The sequence below is a fragment of the Propithecus coquereli genome, unplaced genomic scaffold (assembly GCF_000956105.1).
Source record: "Propithecus coquereli isolate 6110/MARCELLA unplaced genomic scaffold, Pcoq_1.0 Scaffold77, whole genome shotgun sequence".
In the NCBI taxonomy this organism is placed as follows: domain Eukaryota; kingdom Metazoa; phylum Chordata; class Mammalia; order Primates; family Indriidae; genus Propithecus; species Propithecus coquereli.
Window position 1 is genome coordinate 8,146,447 of NW_012153840.1, and position 19,822 is coordinate 8,166,268.

Genomic DNA, 19,822 nt, shown 5'->3' on the forward strand with positions numbered 1-19,822 from the left:
AACCACCTGCCCCCTTTTGCCTTGCCCAGAGAACCTGTCTTGTAGGGCAGCAACGAGACAACCCCCAGGGGACAGATCATGCCTGATCTAAGCCAATGGTAACAATCCTTTTCTTGATTTCTTACCTTCTGTGCACTCGAGGGAAGAGAAGTGACCCACTTCCAGACAATAAGACTATGCAGAAATCTGCTGGGAGGGTTTTGGGCCAAGCTTTTGCTTTTCTGACAAAAAGCTATCAATGCACCTGGCACACCCCCTTCCTCTCTTCTTCCTGCCTTGACTACAGACAAGCTTGAGCAGCCATACATAAAGCAACAAGCATGAAGAGGAAAGCCAAAAAGAACAGAAAACTGGAAAAGAAACCCTCGGTCCCTGATGGCATCACTGAGCAAATGAACCTCTGAACTTCTTGTCATGTGAAAAAACTAAATCCTTCTGCATTAACCCAGTGCAGTTAGGTTGCTGGTACTTGCACCAAAAATACATTCCTAACAGATACAATTAAGAATCCTCAAAACTGGTCTGAATTAAGATATTTTTAATCAGAATCAGAGACATGACCTCATTTCAAAAAAATTTCCTTGTACATCTCTTAAAAATGGTAATTGAAATACAGAAGTTTAGGTTTTGCAGTGAATCAAAAATGTTCTGAAAGGAGGTATATAAAGGTGACCAAACGCAACATGAATGGACCTCAAAAACATTACGCTAAGTGAAAGAAGCCAGACACAGAAGACCATATATTGTATGATTCCATTTATATGAAATTTCTAGAAAAAGCAAAACCCTGGGGATAGAAATCAGATCAGTGCTTGCCTAGAGCTGGGGAAGGAGTGGAAATGGACCACAACGAGCACAGCGGACTCCTGGGTGGTGGAAGTGTTCTAAAAGGGACTGTGGCAATGGTTGCACAGTGTATGAATTTACCAAAACTCATCACACGGAGCACCTAAAATTGGTGAACTTTATAGTGTGTAAATTATACCTCAATAAGGCTGTTAACAATGCTTATCTTGGATAACTTTCTAAATCTTCATTGAAGAATAATTATTTTTTATAACAGGAATAAAAAGAAAAAAATTTAAGGGTAAAATAATTGCAGTTTTTCTTCTCTTTCTATATTGGCTCTCTTGATTTGTAACTCAAACCACAGGAAATCCTGCCTTTATTCTTTTTCCATGAAAGTACTCAAATATTTTATTAAAAGCAAAGTGGAATTTCTAAAGCCTGAGGGTTATCATTCCATAGCCACTCCCCAGAATCTTTCTCTATTTTATAAACATGTATCAACATAAGGACAATCCAATAACTGCAACACTCTGGAATACCAAGTAGCTCGTTTTTTTATTGTGATGGCTGCAAAAGGTAATGAAATTTAAATGACTTTAAAGCAAATAACATTCTCAGCACCTGGACCTAAAAAAATCATGTCATTCACTTCTGAACTTCCTGGATTGTGGTAAGAGAAGATAGCCTTTAAATGTGTAGCTTTGAGTTTTTATCAAAATTCTCTTTGTGTCCTAGTTTATGAGCAATTTTCATAAATCTGTCTTAGGTATCTGAAAAGAACAATTATATATGTTGTTGCTGTATTAATTACATATAAGAATATCACATGTTAAATATATCATATATATTAAATACATATTAAATCAAGCTTTCTAATTGTACTATTCATATTTTTTATATCCTTTTCACATCTACTTGATCTGACAAATTCTGAGACAGCTGTGTTAGTGTCGCACTATGATTATGGTTCCACATTTCTTTGTTATTTATTAGTTTTTGCTTAATATTTAGAGGTGATGTTGTTAGGTACACAATGGTTTGTAACTGTCATATCTTCTTGATAAATTAGATATAATTTGCCTATCTTTTTTCTTTTTATATTCATTTATCCCTTCTAGCTTTACTCATCACTTTGTTTTTTATTCTTTCTGATTCATTTTAGCTGTGTCTCTTATAAGCAGCATATATTTTGCTTTCTTTTTTACTAAATTCAAGAATCTGATTTTTAATAGAATTATTACTAACGTGTGAATCAAACACATTTAAAAATATTCCTACAATATTATGTTCTCTGTTTATTATTTTTGTTGTTGCTTTTTCCTTTGTCATCCCTGAACTTTTTCCAAATGGGCCAAATTTTCTTTCTCCCCCTTCGATGACTTAGAAATTCTGTTTTCACTCTAGCTATTATACTAATTTGACATTTCTAACTAGCATATTTCAGCCTACACAGTACTTATCTATCCACATCATGAGTGGAACAGAATCTATTATGTTCCCTGAACAAGAGAGCTGCTTTAATACACTTTTACTGTCTCCATTTCACTACCTCCCTGGTTTTGTTAAAATAATTTAGAATTTTAGTACCAGGTTATGGTTAAACATTCTTCTTCTTTTAAAAAAAATCCCTTCCTAATAATTGCCTTTTACATACAACCACACTGTCAATGATTATTCAGACATCAGTTTTAATGATTAGATTGTTCACTTCTCCAAGAACTCTGTCTTACCATTTCTTAAATTATTTCATTATTTTTAGTTGCTATTTTTTCATTTGGCTAAAATACTTCTTTAGACTGATGTTTATTTCATAGATATAGTGTTCTTAATTTAGCAAAATATTGTTATTTTAAGGCTCAGTGAAAATATAAAGTAGATTTTTTTTAAAGATTATTTTCTATTTCTTGTACCAACTCTGTTTCAGTGAAGCCCAACTGCTATAAGGGTGTGCTATCCAGTGGCTATTTAAACTTAATTAAATAAAATTAGAAACTCAGTTTCTGAGTTGCACTAGCCACATTTCAAGCGCTCAATACCATATGTGGCTGGTGGCTTCCACAGTGGGCGGCGCCGACATAGAACATTTCCATCACTGCAGAAAGTTCTAGTGGACAGCGCTGTTCTAGATGCTCAACTTGGTTCCCCTCTTTTGAGCTGCTGATTTTCAGTGTGGTCAGATTTATTGTTATATGTTTATATTTATAAAATCAGTTCTAGATTGCTCAGTATTGAGATCTGATATGAGTTGTATCAGGAATTATCTAAAACAGGGTTTGGCAAACCATGGCAGGTGGAATCCAGATAGCTACTTGTTCATAAAGTTTTAACAGAATGCAGCAACACTCATTCATTTAATAGTGTCTAAAGCTGCTTTTGTGCTATTAGGTCAGATTAAACAGCTATGACAAAGTCTACATGGCCCACAAAGCCTAAAAATATTCACTGTCTGGCCTTTTACAGAAGAAATTTACCAGCCCCTTGCTTAAAATATCATTTGATTTTTCTTGGCAGGCCTGCCCATAACAGCAGCGGCTGGTAGATCAGCAGTGGGGCCTTCACCAGGAATGGGGGCACACTGGTGAGCACACGAGCTTCTCATCCTGTGCCAAACAGCACAGGCTGGCAGGAAGGGTCCAGTGGTGGGGTGCAACGTGCAGGAGTGGCTCAGAAGTCAGATCTCTCCTAGGCATGCTGCCGGGATACGAATCTCCTACACGCACCACCCTGTCATCGCATCACTTGTACAGGCGTGGGTGCCCTGCTGAATTTCTAGTGGGAGTTTTTTCCTTTTACATATGTTTTGGGTTATATCAGTGGGAAGCTGGAAAGAGAGGAAGTCAAACACAAGTTTGTAGGTTGCTCTTTTGGTCCTCGCCTATATATTTTAATTAATGGCATTTGCTTAATAGCTTAATGTCGAGTTTGCTTCAGTACGTATTCTCTTAGTCTATGACAAGTTAAGTGCCCTAAAAGGATTTTGGATTGTCTAGATTTATTATAAGGGCAGTCAATTATCAGATTTAGGGATATTTCATTGCATCTCACGGAGCTTCATGCCATATATGCCCTTTCCAATGGCTACATGATGGCTATGTTGATCAAAGTCACATAGATAATTCAAAGTCATCCACAGGCTTTCTGTTCCAGCTATTTTTAGGGCCTTGACTCTATTCTGACTAGTACTTAAAACAGTGATGTCAGTCAACATGAATGCCAAAAGGAAGCAGACAACTTTGTGCAGGGTTGTGGGTGAGTTCTGAGGACCTGGTGCAAAGGGGGAAGGCCCTATCCACGGTGCCTGACTCACTGAGTGACAATGTGAGCCCAAGGAAAAAAGATACTCCAACACCTTATGCACAAAACCAGACTGCTAATCCTTCCCTGGGGAGAAAATGACATGACCTTCAGAAATGGACCGCAAGGATGGAGGCGACTCTGACGCAACGGCAGCCTCTGCGGGCTTACCTTGCCACTGCTCACCTGGATGTCATCCATGGGCTGCGAGCACTCTTCGTTTTCTGCACTATCACGGTAGGCTCCCATCTCTGTGTTCACCACCTCTCTGTTAGCCATCATCAGGACACTCATTGGTTCCCGTGGACGCACCTGTGAAGGTGCTGCATCCTTTCCTACACTGGTCCCCTTCGGATTTCCAGTCACCTGTACTGTAGACACACCAATGTAAAGATCTTTGGCATTCCACTTTCCTACAGGCTGAGATCCAGAGGCTTGGAATCCTGCAGTCTCTGGAGTGGGAGGGGAGAGTTCCCGGCTGTAGTCCCTCACTCCTTCACTGGGGCTGACTGTCTCAGGGACAGGCTGCTTAGAACTAGGGCTTTGCTTCCTGATATTTGGCTGTTCCAGACTCAGTGCAGTGGAAAGCAGCTTCTCCTGCCTTGTCTGGAAGTACTCAGGGTTCAATTTATGCTTTTTGGGAGCCGGATAATCTTTGTGGCTCTCACTGCTGTAGTAATTAGAGGGTTCAGACCGAGGTCTTCTCAGCTCTGAAAAGTACAGTAGAAAGGATAGTCAGGACAGGTGATAAAATTAGGAATCCTAAAAAATTAATACTTTCTCTATGCCTGAGAGACACAAAGTGCAAAGCCGGAACTCAAGAAATGTCCCTAATATTTAAATATTCTCCAGTCGCATACATTGTGTTCAAATAGTCCTTCAAAAATTTGTACTTCCTGCATGAACATAGAAATTTTGTTGCTTTCTATATTTTTGGGGGGTGGGGCACTAGGCATTCTTAAAGGAAAATCAGAAACATTAAAAAAATATCTTAAATGTATGTGAATATCTTCTGGACTTTTCTGAGGGCAGCCGCATGAAAGCAAATGGGAGATCTGTCAAGTTCTGAGATGTAATAATTTTGAATGTTTACCTGGATTGGTACTTGCAATGACAGTGACTCCTTTGGGTATTTCTGGAGAGTTAATGGCTTCGCTGTGCCACTGTGCCATCCAGCTATCTGTAGGAGGCTCCTCGCTTGGAGGACAGTGGATTCTGGGGTTCTGTCCCAGCTGAGCCTGCTCATCTCTCTGCAGGTGCTCTAGACATTCTGCTAATTTCACATGACCCCTTGACCTCGCAATTCCCAAAGGCAGTCTTCCTAGAGAGTCGGGGATGGAGATGGCCCGGCGGTCCCACTTGTACAGCACAACAGCAGCTTCCAAGTGCCCTAGGGCACACGCCCACATCTAGAAGATAAGAAGACAAAGCGACCTTTCTCAGTAAGAGATTAAAACCATATTTTACTTTTGCCACTGCTGCCAGCTGACGACCTTGTCCTTGCTGGCCATAAAACATTACCATTACAGAGTGTCTCTGACGAATGCCGAAGCCAGACCAGAAAAACGGTTAGGGGACTAAATGAACCTATTCTTACCAGAGGAGTACAGGAGAAGTGGTCCACATTCAAGGGGTCAACTTCCAGTTCCAAATCGATGCTATCTGCATGCTTTGTGCTGTAAAACAGAGCACCAGAAATTACCATACTAGTAACGTTAAAAGGAAAGATCAGAATATTATAAAACCCCGTAAAGATGAGACCAAACTGGGCATCTAACATCCCTGATGTAAATAAATAGAGTCCCAGATTTCTAGGGTATTCTGGATTCTCTGTTTGGCTAAGAGTTCAAAAGAAATAAAAAGTCTAACATTAAGTTAGTATCGTGCTCAGTATTGCTTGGGCAGAAGCACATAAAAATCCCTTGGAAACTGTCCTTGGAGAAAGCCCTTTGCTCACAGGCTATACTGCTTATTGAATGGCCAGAATTCTCTCCACTGGTGGAAATGCTCAGGAAGAACGTGCACATTGATGAGCGGGGACGACCCCAAGTCATCTGCGCCGCAGCCTTACCGCCACTTGATGAGGGTCTGGATCAGGGTGGCGTAACCCTGGGCGGCAGCCAGGTGTAAGAGGGTCATTCCGCGGAACGTCTTTGAGTGGATCAGGTGCTTGGACTTTGCCCAGCACGCTCGGCTCATCATCTTCTCACACACAACGACCACACGACTCTCGAAGCAGCTGCCCAAGGTCCCGGTCCCAGAAGCACACTACCATGAAAAAGTACATTTAGACCGCAGGACTAACGGCCCCCCACCAAGTCAGCATTTTGATGTCAGGGAAACAAATGCTTTAGGATTAGCAACTCAAAATGGAAAACCACTGAAAATCAAGAAACATCATGAAACGGAGAAGGGCATGTGCTTAGTTTCGGCTCAGCAGTGATGCTCTGAAGTCGTGGCAGAACGTAATTTCCCCCAACTCTAAGAACACAGAGGTTATCTGTTACGCTGACACTCTGATTATGAACTTCATGCTGACCTGTCTCAGGGAACGTGTCTACTGCTTAAAAAAAAAAAAAAAAAAGTGGCTGTAGCCTCCCAGCTGAAATACACATTGCAGGCGGAAAGCTGTTGTGACTGAGCAGAGCGGCCCTCCTAGGGTCCTGTGGATCTTTGCCTTGCTTGCTGCTTCTGAAGGAGAATTAAGTCACTCAGATGTAGATTTTTTTTCCCCTAGAGAAACACTTAAAAGTATCTGGTTAATAATCCAGTCCTTCGTGTAAAGTCAAAAGGATGCTGGGGAAAGCATCAGAGATCTTTAGTGTTATTAATAACAATAAAGGGTATAGGAAAGAGAAATTCACGAATTTTAACCACATGGCTTTCTTCCTGTTAATTAGTTGTAATGGAAGAAAAATGAATCAGTTAGTAACCTCAACAGTTTATGTGAGTCTCTGTGATAGCTATTTTATGTTTAACACTCCCCCCAGATAAATGGCACTCCTAGCCTAATTCGTATTTCTCATGTTATTTTAAAAAATAATAATTTTTTGGCAATAAACTCCATAAATTTCAACTACTATAGAAATACTGTTGCTCCTCATGGCTTTGAATCTTTAAATCTGGGAAAAAAATGCCTCCAGAAATAAAAGGCAGATGATGGACACAATGTCATCCTCATCAGAGGTGTGAAAAGGCCTCCAAGGAGCACAGCTGGGCGATGCCAACATGCCGTGACCGGGCCTCGACTCACAGGGCCTGGCAGAGCCATTCCACACACACCAGACACGGAACTCACCGGAGAGTGAACAAAGAGGGAATTTTCTTGCATTAAACAAAAATAGTCACGTCTCTATCATATATGGCAGACACAGACATTTACTGAAGCCAACTTAAATTGATGAAAGAATACGCAATAGCAGTCAATATGGGACGAGGTTTTAACAGGCTAGGTGCTGAATGGTTGAGCTTTAAAATGACATTCCATACCATTCCCTTCATGCAACCTTTGTTGGTGAAAGGAAAAGCATTTTATGGGGATCTCTCATTTTAGCCGTGAGGTGTATTAAACAGCGATTACTTCTTTATAAAACTTAGTAGTGTTGGGTGGAACAGAAGCCTATCTTAGCCTTAGAGACATTTTACTGTGTACCAAGTCTTTTCCACTGATTTCTGAAGACAGGGGAGAAATAAGAAGAAAATTCGAGGAGAAAGGGAGGTTACTTTTTGGGTGTGGTATACTATGCTTTGTTTCCATCTATCATTATTATTAAAAATATTACTAACACTTGATATTTGAGGTTTTTAGGCAACAACTCAGTAGTGGAGGTGAGAAATACTACCAGCTTGTTTAAATTTATCTCTGGGGTCTCTGGTAAAATAATTTCTGCCCAGGAGACTTTCCCAAAATGAACTTCTCTAAAGCCTCAAGGCCAACAAGACGCTGATACTGTATCTGGCAATTTCCCTGTGCTTGGGAATATAATACATTCTTCCTAGAATTCATGAAAGATGCTATAATGTATAAAAAAGTCATTCTATATTGCATAAATACATGAACCATTTCTCTCGGCCCTTTTCATATTGACCTTCTTGAGTTTATAAAAGGCTTATGAACTACTGAATTCAATTATGTTTTATACCTATACTTAAGATAGGGATAAAATACAAAGTAGGGAGATTCTAATTTAATTCTGAGCCCTAGCAGATCTGAGTCACCATCTGGCCTCTGTTTTCTAATCGGATGCCCTCAACTGCCTCTGCCAGGTAACAGCGGTGAATTCTGAGATAAGTAAAAATGATTTAAAGATTAGGGCGGCACACAGGTGAGAAGCTCCGCATTCCAGGGCTTCTTTCACATTACGCAGGTTATAACACTGAGAAGCACAGGTACTCTAAAGTACTCCCTGGGCGTTCCGCCCAAACCCAGGGGAGAGAGCAGCAGCAGAGAAGGGACTGTGACCCACCGCCTCACCGATCCGTGAGACGCTGGACAAAACGACATGATCACCAGCACAGACTCCCACCTGGGCTTGACTGCCGCCGTTCCCGCCGCCACTGCCGCCGCCACTGCCGCCTCCTCCGCTCGCCTGTCTGTGCTGCTGGGACCCTGTCATCTCAGCCATCCTCCTTTCCATCTGCTCCAGTCGCTCCAGGATGGACATCCTGAACTGGTTGTCTAGGGCAGAGCGGGAGTAAGAGTGAGGTTGTGTTCTAGAAGAAACGCAGCTAACGTGTGTGGTCTATCCAAGCTTGCAGGAGAGGCATCCAAAGACTCTCAATAACGTCACCAAATCAGAGAGGTCTGTCAGGCCAGACTTCTCCAGCACAGCAGCGAGTCACACCTCACACAAGACGGTAGCATCTACAGCAGCCCAGAGTTCTCAGATAAAGGAACAGTAAATCCCTTTTTGTCAAAGATCCAGGATACGGGTTCCTGCCACCCCATTTCTTTGTCAAATTCCCCAATGGAAACCTAGACAGGAGATCCGATGGAGGGGCCCCTAGAGCAGACACATGAAATGAATACAATTTAATTTAAGTTAGTAGAAGAAAGCAATCATTGCAGGAAAGGAGGCTATATTAAACCAAAAAAGGTAGTACCTGTTTTACCCAAACATTGTATTTTTACAAAAACAAAACAAAAAACTTAGATTTTACTTCCTGACCCAGGCTTTAGCTTTTATAATTCACTTTAGGATTAGCACCATTCACTGCCTGAGACCCTCGCCCATTTCTTTTAACACACGTCTCAATCAGAGACGAACACAAAGAAGTGCTTCGAAACCACAGGACATTACTGCTGGAGCCAGGACTCACTGAAGGAGAAAAGATTAGTGATTCTGCACCACTTCACCGAGATAAGAACGTATGTGTCGCCACAGTCACGCATCACACCCATGTGTACACACACAGCATGCACACACATTGAGATAGGTGACCTACGTGTAAATAAGAGGAGCTAAAACGTTATTAAAATCATTAGCACCTATATCCATTTAACAGATTTTAATGAATACTATGCCAGATAGAATTATGCCAGATAATTAATAGCGAACAGCAGAGAAAAGGCGTCTTCCTGCTCTAGCATAATCAGATCGGGATGAGAGGGCAGGATAATGTGATGAGGAGTGATGTGGTACGAGTGGAATTTAATAAGTCAAGAAGGTGACACTTGAGTTTATCCAGAATGACAGACATGCCAACAACCAGGGCAGGGTAACAGCAAATGCAAAGGCCCTGAGGCAGGACACTCAGGGAGAAGGGAAGGGGCATCAGGAGGAGACGACACTGGAGAGGTGGGAGGGAACCAGACAGTTGTTAGGAGCCCTGGCTCCGCCATATAACAGTTACATAACTCTGAACTTTGAGCGAAGCCTTTGGGGCCTCAGTTTCCCCACCTCTTAAATGGGGATGGTAATTATACTTACCTCAGAGAGCTGCTAAGAATATGGTAAGTCCTAGGTAAGTGTGCTAGCCATCGTCATCATCTTCAGACCAATGAATTAAACGTCTGTAGAAGCTGACTGAACAGCTGTGACAACACATTTCTCCTCAAAATGCTAAGGGCATAACCATTTTCAAATACAGTCATCCGAATCACGAAAAGGAGTGACCCGGGAGGGAAATATGTTATCAGCATTCCTTGCCATCCTGACTGCAAATGCCGGGACCGGTGAGCCAAGCTCCCTGATTCCGCACGAGAGAAAACAACGGGCAGAGCTGGCACAGAGCACTTCCTACGCGCCGGCGGCGCTTTACAGACATTGGCTCATTTACTCTTCACAACAGTCACGTGAGGTAGGTGCTGTTATCATCCTCATTTTACAGATGAGAAAAGTGAGGCATCTGGAGATAACTCATCTGTTTGGCTCTGGGACCGGGAGTTTAGCCACACATGATAAGAGGAAGGAAAGGTTCTGGAAAGAGCAGATACACAAGCGTCAGAAATCTCAGCTCTCGTAAAAGGACAGTAAATACTCGCTCAACAGGAAAATTTTCAGTACTGACTTAATATCAAATTGATTTTACTCTACTAAACCACAGAAGTAAGAGGAAGATTGCTTTTCAAGAATCTTGATATTATTTTCTAACAAGCTCTTTCCAGGAACGGCACTAAAAGAAAAATTCTTCCTCTCTCAAAGTGAAAAATGTCGCCTTTGTTCCAACTTCACACACATGGATGGGTAGATATGGGCGAGCTGGGGGATCCCGCCCCCAAGTGTCTTCCTCAGTGGCAGTCACCAGCAGGCAGATAAGTGACTACATGCTGTACGTGGCTGTCTCCTCTCTGTGACCACTCATGGAAAACACAAGATGACTACAGAGGTGGCACAAGCGTCCTTACTCCAGAATCCACGCCTCTCCAACAGAAACCTGGAATCTTGCAGAGCGCAGGACTCCTGCATTTGAAGCCAGCTGCAGGACAAGAATTTTACTCTTCAGTTAGAGTTCAATCCAAAGTAGCACGGCAGTTACCCTTTCAGAGATACTTATAAACACTCCCCACTTATTCCCGGTGGTGCTAAACCAGGCGGGCACTGGTCTCTGAACCCACTCAGAGACACTCATGCGTCCCATCGAAACGCCTTGCCTTAATTGTAAACCTCCACAGCCGCCGAATGCATACGTCTTCTGCAAGCCTACAAATCTCACATCTGTTAGATGAGTTTTCGGTATTCATTCCACTTGTGTCAGAGCACTCTGGAGCCCGTGGCCAAGACAAACATCCCAAGGCATGAAAAGGGGCAGGAGAACACAGAGGCAGCCGCCTGCCGCCGTCCTGGAGGCGGCTTTGTTCTGGCAGCGCTGCAGTGTGGTCTGCCAGCCAGCTGTGCCCCACCCATCACCCCGTCCCTCCCCCTCGCCAGCTAGGGCACTGCAGAAACAGACGCCCTGACATCACTGAGCCAGGCCCCAGCCGGGTATCACCAGGTCAAAACCCTCCAAGACCCACACGGACTCCGTGCTTGCCACAGAGATTACTGGCTTTTGCTCCCTGACTCACTCCCTGCTGCTATGCAGTGAGCTCTGGCACTGAGAAGCACTTCATGAAAATACCCAGAAGCAATTATTTGCCTCTCGACAAGATCACATCATGCTCAACAGCATGTGTGAGCCTCTCAATCCCAAAAGGGGAAAGGAGTGATCATTAAAATAAGAAACCATCTCAAATGGAAATGGCTGAGCCGGCATCCCAGGGAGCGCAGGTCTGTTGCACTGTGCTGACCAAGAATCAAAGAGGCTTTCTGATCACACTTCCTTTCCTCTGCGGAGGGCCAGGGCATAGCTCCTGGGTTTAGTGAGACTTACTCGGTTGTGTGGATAAAATGATGGTCTTCACATCTCCATTACTAGGAAGTCAAAAGCAATACCTTTATTCTTGTTTTGGTTTTATAACTATATCATGATCATTAAAACACTGTAAAATACTTGGCAAATTCAGAGAGCTACATATTGCTTTAATCATATCCTGTGTGATTATGGTACAAAGGGAAGGTGATTACTTAGACACAAAAAAATTCTGATTACATTAAAGAGTACATTTTAAAGATTCACTTATTCATGCACAAATATTTACTGAGCACCTACTATGTACCAAGCACTTGGGAGTACCTACAACAATAGTGAAAATATCCTTGCCCTCTTTTGTTGACCAACAAATAATTTCTGCAGTCTGAATGAACCTGAAGTTTTAAGTTAATACAGAGGGGAGTGGGGGAGAGAAAAAAATAATGCGTAGATTTAGAGGACCGATGAGTCTGGCCCCAGCTGTCACCTGTGATGTTTCAAACAAAGCCAACAGTGACTCAGCTTTGAGGGCTTCCAAGTCAGATGTCCTCAAGACGGTTTAAGTGAAGCAACTGAACTACTCCATCTCAAGAACTGCTCTACACAGAAGGTAAGTCAAGAGCACATGAGGCCCAGAGATGGTTAAAGGCCAGAGGAGGCTCCAGAGGTCCCAGCAGAGCTAGCTGCTCTAGCTCCGCCTCCTGCCCGGCCGTTCTTACATTTTAGTTCTTACCCAGAAGTGTTCGGCTGTATCCGTCTCACCAAAAGAACAAGCTACCGCCTCATCCCAAAGAGACACTCCATGTTCACTGCAGTGAGTGAACTCTGGGCAAGGGCACAGACAAGAGACGCACAGGGGGGTCTGTTCCTGGTGACACGTGGTGGCCTCGGGTTGAATTCGCGAGGGTGACAAACGTGTAGGCCAGACATGGATGCCAACCATCCTAAGCACTTTGCCTGAGAACACAAAAACTTAAATATTTTTACACATACATATTAATACTTTGGTAAAAAATAATCCAATGAGCCATCTAGTAAGAGCTCTCTAGGTGTCAATGTAAAGTTCACAAAACTTAGTTGCCATGACAACCCTAGCTGCACATGGAGAAATGACAGAACTAAAAGGCTGTAAACACGCAAACAGTCTATCTCCTGGGGAGGCTTGTACATAGGAACATTCGACTCAGAGCTGCACTGAGCTGTCAGTCAGAACCTCCCCAGGGAAACTATAAACTTTCTGAAGGATGAGCAGAGCAGAGCAGAACAAAGGCAAAACCAAAAAAATTATTTGGCAAGAAAGTATCCAATTCTTGTTTTGGGCTGAGACTCTCAGCCCAAAGGCACACCCCCACCCCACAAGGCACACGATAACCCCTAGATCTGAATAACGTTTCACTCCTCGTGCAGAACCTGAGTCCAGGCATCCCTTCCGGGGGTGGGGCCTGTGTGAGACCCACCGTGCTCGCCCCCTGCTGTGGGCCGCATGCTGCCCGGGTCAGAGGCTTCTGCTCATCCCAGTAACTATTCCTCCAGGCCAGTGGTCCTCAAACTTTAAGAGGGCTTCGTAAAACAGACTGCTGGGCTCTATTCCAATGGTTTTTGATCCAGTAGGTCTGGGTGAGGCCCAGAAGTTGCATTTCTTTTTTCTTTTTTTTTGAGACAGGGTCTTGTCCTATCACCCTGACTAGAGTACAGTGGCATCATCACAGCTCACTGCAACCTCAAACTCCTGGGCTCAAGCAATTCTCCTGCCTCAACCTTCCTAGCAGCTGGGACTACAGGTGTGCTCCATAACACCCAGCTAATTTTTCTATTTTTTGTAGAGGTGGGATCTCGCTATGTTGCCCAGGCTGGTCCTGAACTCCTGGCCTCAAGTGATCCTCCCACCTCGGCCTCCCAGAGTGCTGGGATTACAGGCATGAGCCACCACACCTGGCCCAGAAGTTGCATTTCTAACAAGTTCTGAGGCGATGCTGATGCTTCTGGCGTAGGCCCACATCTCAGAAGCACTGCTCTAAGACCCTGGCCTGCTTCCATGGTGAAAGAATGACTCCTCTCTCTTCCACCCAAGTGCTTGTTAAAGAATGACCCAAGAACCACCTGCTGCAACAGAAGCACAGATTCCCACTCAACCTGGACACACGCGACATTACCTCGTGTAAATCACACCAGGGCCATCCACAGGAGCTCTGTCGACGCCACCTGGGATGCACATTTCTCTCAAGCACACAGCCAATTCAGATCCGTAATACTTTAAAACCCACCTACCCACCCGCACTGCCCTCTGCACCTAATCAAGCACTACTCTGCTGTTCCCACGGTATCTTACCCTTTATTGTCTTTCCCTTTACTCAGCTAAGTGGGATATCGTCCTGGGTGACTGTCATTGCCCCTTGTAGTTCTCCAAAGCAGTCTATTTTCCTGCATGGTCCCAGGGAATGAGCAGGGATACTTTGAACTGTCATGCAGTAGTTCCTTCCCACCACCTTCGAGACATGCACACACACGTACCCCTGCCCCAGACAAAAAGTAAATAATTCTGATGGCTTTGCAGCAACAGTCTGGCTCATGACTCATTCAAAGATTCTCTTCATGACCCTCTTCTAACTGCTCCCCCCTTCTGTGGAAGTGGCATTTTTAGATGTGGCAGCTATGACATAGTGCGAAGAACACTGGAGCAGAGGTAAGAGCTCTAGGTTTAATGCTGTTACTGTGTGACTTGCATCTCAATTTCCTCATCTGTAAAATGGGGATATGAGTATCTATCTTATTGTACCTGTGGGGGCATTTTTTTCTTTAATAATTTTTTTGAAGTTTTTGAATAATTTTAGATTTATAGGTAAGTTGCAAAGATAGCAGAGTTCCTATATACCCTTCACCCAGTTTCCCTTAATATTAGCATCTTACATATCCATGGTACATGTGTCAAAACTAAGACTCTAACATTGGTATATTATGGCTATTAAATAAATTAAAGACTTGAATCAGATTGTACCACTTTTTCCATTAATGCGCTTTTCCTGTCCCAGTATCCAACCCAGGATCCCACAATGAATTTAGTTTTTAAGTATCCTTAGTCTGCTCTGATCTGTGACAGTTTTTCAGTATTCCCTCAATTTTCATGACTTTTGAAAAACACAGTAAGGTATTTTGTAGATGTCCCTCAATTTAGGTTTGCCTGTGTTTTCTAATGATTAGATAGGGTTATGGGTTTTTAGGAAGAACGGCACAGAGTTAGAGTGTCCTGCTCATCACATAATATCAGAGGGTACACGGTGATGTACTGGTGACTTTAACTGTCATCACTTGGTTAAGGCAGTGTCTGCTAGATTTTTCTACTGTGAATTTACTATTTTTCTTTCTTTCATTCTTTTTTTTCTTTCATTCTTTGGAAGCAATTCACCACGTCCAGCCCCTCAAGAGGGGAATTAAGCTCCATCTCATGGATGAGGGAATATCTACATACATTACCTGGAGTTCTCCTGTAAGGAAGGTCTATCTTCCTCTATTTATTTATTCAGTCAATCACTTATATCAGCATGGAATCAGGTATATATATTTTACACTTTGGGTCATAATATAATACTGTGTTATTTACTTTCTTGCTCCAACTGTTCCAGCTTTGGCCATGAGGAACTCTTTAAGGCTGGCTCCTGCATCCCTCTGACATGCCCTCATCCTTTTTTCTTCTTTTTCAAGCACTTCCTAACTTTCTGGCATTACAAGATGCTCCAGGTTCGTCTCTTATTTCCCCCTGTCCCAGCCCTAGAATGGACAATTTCTCTAAGAAGTAAAGCCCTGGTTTCCTTTTATTGGAGAATGGTATTTAGAAACCTAGATCTGGGTGCGGAGTGCGCTCACTGGTGTTGGGTACCACTGCTGCTAGGCCCTGTCAACGGACAGAGCTGGGAAATACATGTACAACCACCCGCGCATGCACACATATCTATAGTTATTTCTGTACCTAGCTGTATATATGTTAAAATAACCACGAGTTCACACTGATGTCTCTGACTCCAGTACAGCACTGCAGTGTTCATTCTAGCCTTCTAAGGGCATTTTAAACATAGATAAAATGATGATGATGAAATGAAAAGGACTGCATACTATCTAGATATAATAAACCAATATATGAAATGCTGAAACGAAACCCTATTGATGCATTAAACTACGAAAAAAGAAACCTACAGGTCTCATTTCTGTATCTCAAAAGTATAGGTATAGGATATAGTATAGTATTAAACAGTATATTCAACTACCTTGTTATACTCCAGTTCTTAGTTATTGGAAAACATGTTATCATAGAATACATAAGTATCTATGTATTAGAAAATGTGAGTATAAAGAAAAATATACTCATAATCCCAGAATAGCTTTGAGTAGTACAAAGATCAAGAAGGAGACAGAAAAATGTTTCCAACCAATCGCGGGCACAGAGTCAACATATGTTTAGCTGGGGCTTCGCATTTCCTTTTCTTTGGCTGGGTTTGCACCATTCCAGCCTCTCTGTTGGGGCCGCTATGCGAAGTGTCACACAGCACAGTCATGGGGCATCTTTTCATCTCTCTTTGACAGGGATTCCTAACCTTCAAAGGGACTCACTTTAAAATGTCCCAAATTAATAATCGGTTAAATGTTTAAAATTCCTAAACAACACCAAAGTTTTAAAGACAGAGAAAATTTCATGAAATCAGACACCCACAGTATGTTCTAAGTTTAGGAAGGCTGGATCTGCTGCTGTAAAAGTGGAGAATCCGAGTGTCTGGGCATCTGCTGTGAGTGAGGAAGCGTCTGTGCCAGGAAATCAGCTATGAGCCAGACTTCTCGGGCTCTCAGCACCCAGCTGCACCTACCGCTTCCTGTAGATTTTATACAACTCACTTTAAATCTTGGAACCCAATTCATTTCCATTGAGCAATACAACATGAGGCAGTTTGTGGCATTATATCAGATGATTAATTTTAAAAACAAATGCCTCCCCTTGGACCTACAAAATAAAACTTAACTCCTTGCTGTGGCACAGAATCTTTACCAACCAGCCCAGGCCACATGTGCAAGGTTCTCTCATAACTCACTGTTCTCCAAACGCACCAGGAATTTTGTAATACTTACCATTCAGCCTTTGCTAACACTAACTAACCTCTCCCCACGTCCACCTGGTGAACTTATTCCTCAGAATGTGGCTCACACATTACTTAATATTATTAATAATAATAGCAGCCACTGAACATCTACAGTAAGCCAGACATTCTACATGTATTATTTCTAATCCTTAAATTAACGCTGAGAAAGATTTTCCTTTTCATCTTATAGATGAGGAAGCTGCGGCTCAGACAACGTGCTGCCTACCCAAGGGCATGCCTCTTGTGAGTCTTAGAGCAGAGACGTGAACACAAGTTCCACTCCGGATCTATGTCCTTCCCACTGCACCGGTCACCCTTCCGCGTCTCGCCCTGTGTCCTAACAGCACCTGGCAAATGAACGTGTAGTTACTTTCCTATGTGTCGTTCCTACTAGAGGCTAGACCGTGCACTTTTTGAAAGCAGGGACCTTGTCTTGTATCCCTGGCATCATTAGCGCTCGTGGAAAGGACCATTATTCTCTCCTTTAAGCTTCTGGAAGCCGGTTTATCGATGCGGCCATCCCAACGCTGGGGCAAGACCTCTGAGCAACCTCTGCCAGCCACAGCAGACTCCAGTGGCTAATACGCCAATTCGCAGTTTTGTCACCTGTTCCAGTCACGAGTGGTCAAAATGATCAGAACCCAATGGCGCTGACGCGGAAAGCAGGGGAGAAGCCCTGAGTCTGCCTGGCTGGCTGCCGGCTCCTTCCGGCTCAGGCGAGGAGACCGTGCACTCCGGGCACTGCTGTGAGCCTCTGGCAGCAAAGCTGAGGAGCTGTCTGGCCTCTTCGCAGACACCAACTGCAATTTCCCAGCAATGTCACTGTTCGTGAGCCACTGAGCTTCGCATTAAAAATACCGCTCGCGTCACTGAATGTCTTGAGGTGAGGTATAAAAAAATATAAAAAAAAAAATACTGCTCCCTATCGTTTCGAGAGCGTCCGTTCTCCACCAGGGAAATGGAATATTTGGGACACAAATGACTGGCAGCGCACCTTAATGAAAGGAGTGCCTCTAGCTACAAAAGGTTTAACAAGTCAGCCAGGTTACTTTGTCGTATAAACACGAAACTTAATGTGCTAAACAGAAGAAATATTTTCTAGAAAAGCCTCGGAAAGCACGCAGGGGTTTGAATGCCTACAAATCGGCTAATGAATAATATCTGCCAACACGAGAACTTGTTATTACAATTGCTTGAGCTGATCCACGTCAGGTCTTGCTGCCAGAGTAGAAGAAAGAGTTTTGCCTTGGCAGGTAAATGAATGAAGAAGCGATCATCAAATACCATCTGCTATTTTAAAACGCGTTATTTGTAGCTCAAGTGCACATGTGCCCTCCTGTTGCTATTTGGACTGGGAAGGAGAGGCCATCTCTCATTCCATTTCCAGCCCTGGCTCTGCTGGCAGGAAGAGCTGATGAGGCAAAAGGAGGCATGACTTGAACTATTTCTGTAGGGAACTGTAACTGCTGCTTAGGAAGTCTCCTAAATTTTTTAGGAAGCTTAGAAAATGAAGTCACTTAATTCCCTCCCAGAATAAATGGGGCCACTAGAGTATACGAAGCCGCTCCTCCCCGGCAAGCCATTTAAGATGTCCAAGTGCAGAGGAAAGGGTAAGGGCCAGACGAAGATAAGGCACAAGCTGTACCACTCTGATTTTCCAAAGCAACGGCTAAATTTAGCCTTAGAAAAAAACTGCCATACTCCACTTTTTAAAAACTCTCCAACTCCGTGTACTAAAACACTAGAAATGGAAATCAGTAATTCTTCTTAGGCTTTCCTCATTTGCAGTGATTTTGAATTCATAGTTCTTCTTCTTGGTCTTTGCTTCACGTATTCAAAAATTCAGGGTCTTAGACATGTCCAGAAAAATCATTTAGGGTTTTCATTTTCATTAAAAATGGCTGCATCATGTTTGCTGCTAAAATAACTAAGAATGATCAGGAGACAAAATGTTACAAGGGCCAAAAAGCAAATTTACAATAATTTCTCACTTGAAATCTTTCAATGCTGGAGCTAGAAATGCTCTGGGAGAAAATCAAGCCCAGTCTCCAAGAACACTAAGGCTCGGTGGACACGTAAGGGGCTCAGCTACATCGTAACGCAGCACTAGGCAGACAAGAGCACCCACATCACGCAGGAGCCAGCTTTGCTGTCCATAAAATCACAAGTCCAACTGGAGCTAAAGGCAGAAAAACTGCAGATAATTAGCGTGAGTACAAAAGAGATTAGGAGCTCCGACACAGATCCTGTACCCACCTTTACACAGTTTACAGAAGAGTAGAACACCTTAAGTTTGCTAACTTTTCAAAAAGCAACAAATTTGGAGGACACTGCCTTGACAGTTTCAGTGCACAGTGACAGCAAGAAATATTTCAAACATGAATCGAGACATTCTAAAGTAGTAACAGTGAAATGAATGCAGGAGAATGGGGAAAGCTTATTACCACTGAGACCAATGAAGTCTTCAAATGAAAAAGTGCCGTACTGAGACCTAGAGACGAACAACAATCCAGCCAGGACGTGAAGATGCGGTTTAAATGGCTTGTATAAAAGAACATGGAAAATGAAAATCCTGACACCTACAATCTGCAAAGACTGAACTGCAAAATGCACAGGAATTGTCAGGAGGCATGAATACATTAATTAAGCACCCGCTGGTTGTTCTTTGGTGCCCGGCATTGTGAAAAAGCGATTTAAAATCCTTTGGGAGTTACTAGGAAGCATTGGGGCCTGAATAGATCCATTCCACACGTGTCTACTGGACGCCCACTGCCAGCTGGGACCGTGCTAAGGCGATGAACTAGAAAAATCAAGTTGTTGGCCAC

At 43.1% G+C, this 19,822-nt stretch overlaps 1 protein-coding gene across 1 annotated transcript in view; it reads right to left on the reverse strand.

Annotated features, from left to right (window-relative positions):
* Positions 1 to 19,822, reverse strand: part of CAMTA1 (calmodulin binding transcription activator 1) — an 858,502-nt gene that overhangs the window by 22,000 nt on the left and 816,680 nt on the right. The window contains exons 12-16 of the mRNA XM_012662626.1: positions 8,610 to 8,761; positions 6,155 to 6,351; positions 5,681 to 5,759; positions 5,177 to 5,492; positions 4,270 to 4,793 (exon numbers count right to left, since the gene is read on the reverse strand). Of these exons, the coding sequence (XP_012518080.1) occupies positions 4,270 to 4,793; positions 5,177 to 5,492; positions 5,681 to 5,759; positions 6,155 to 6,351; positions 8,610 to 8,761 (1,268 nt within the window). The remainder of the gene's footprint in view (positions 1 to 4,269; positions 4,794 to 5,176; positions 5,493 to 5,680; positions 5,760 to 6,154; positions 6,352 to 8,609; positions 8,762 to 19,822) is intronic.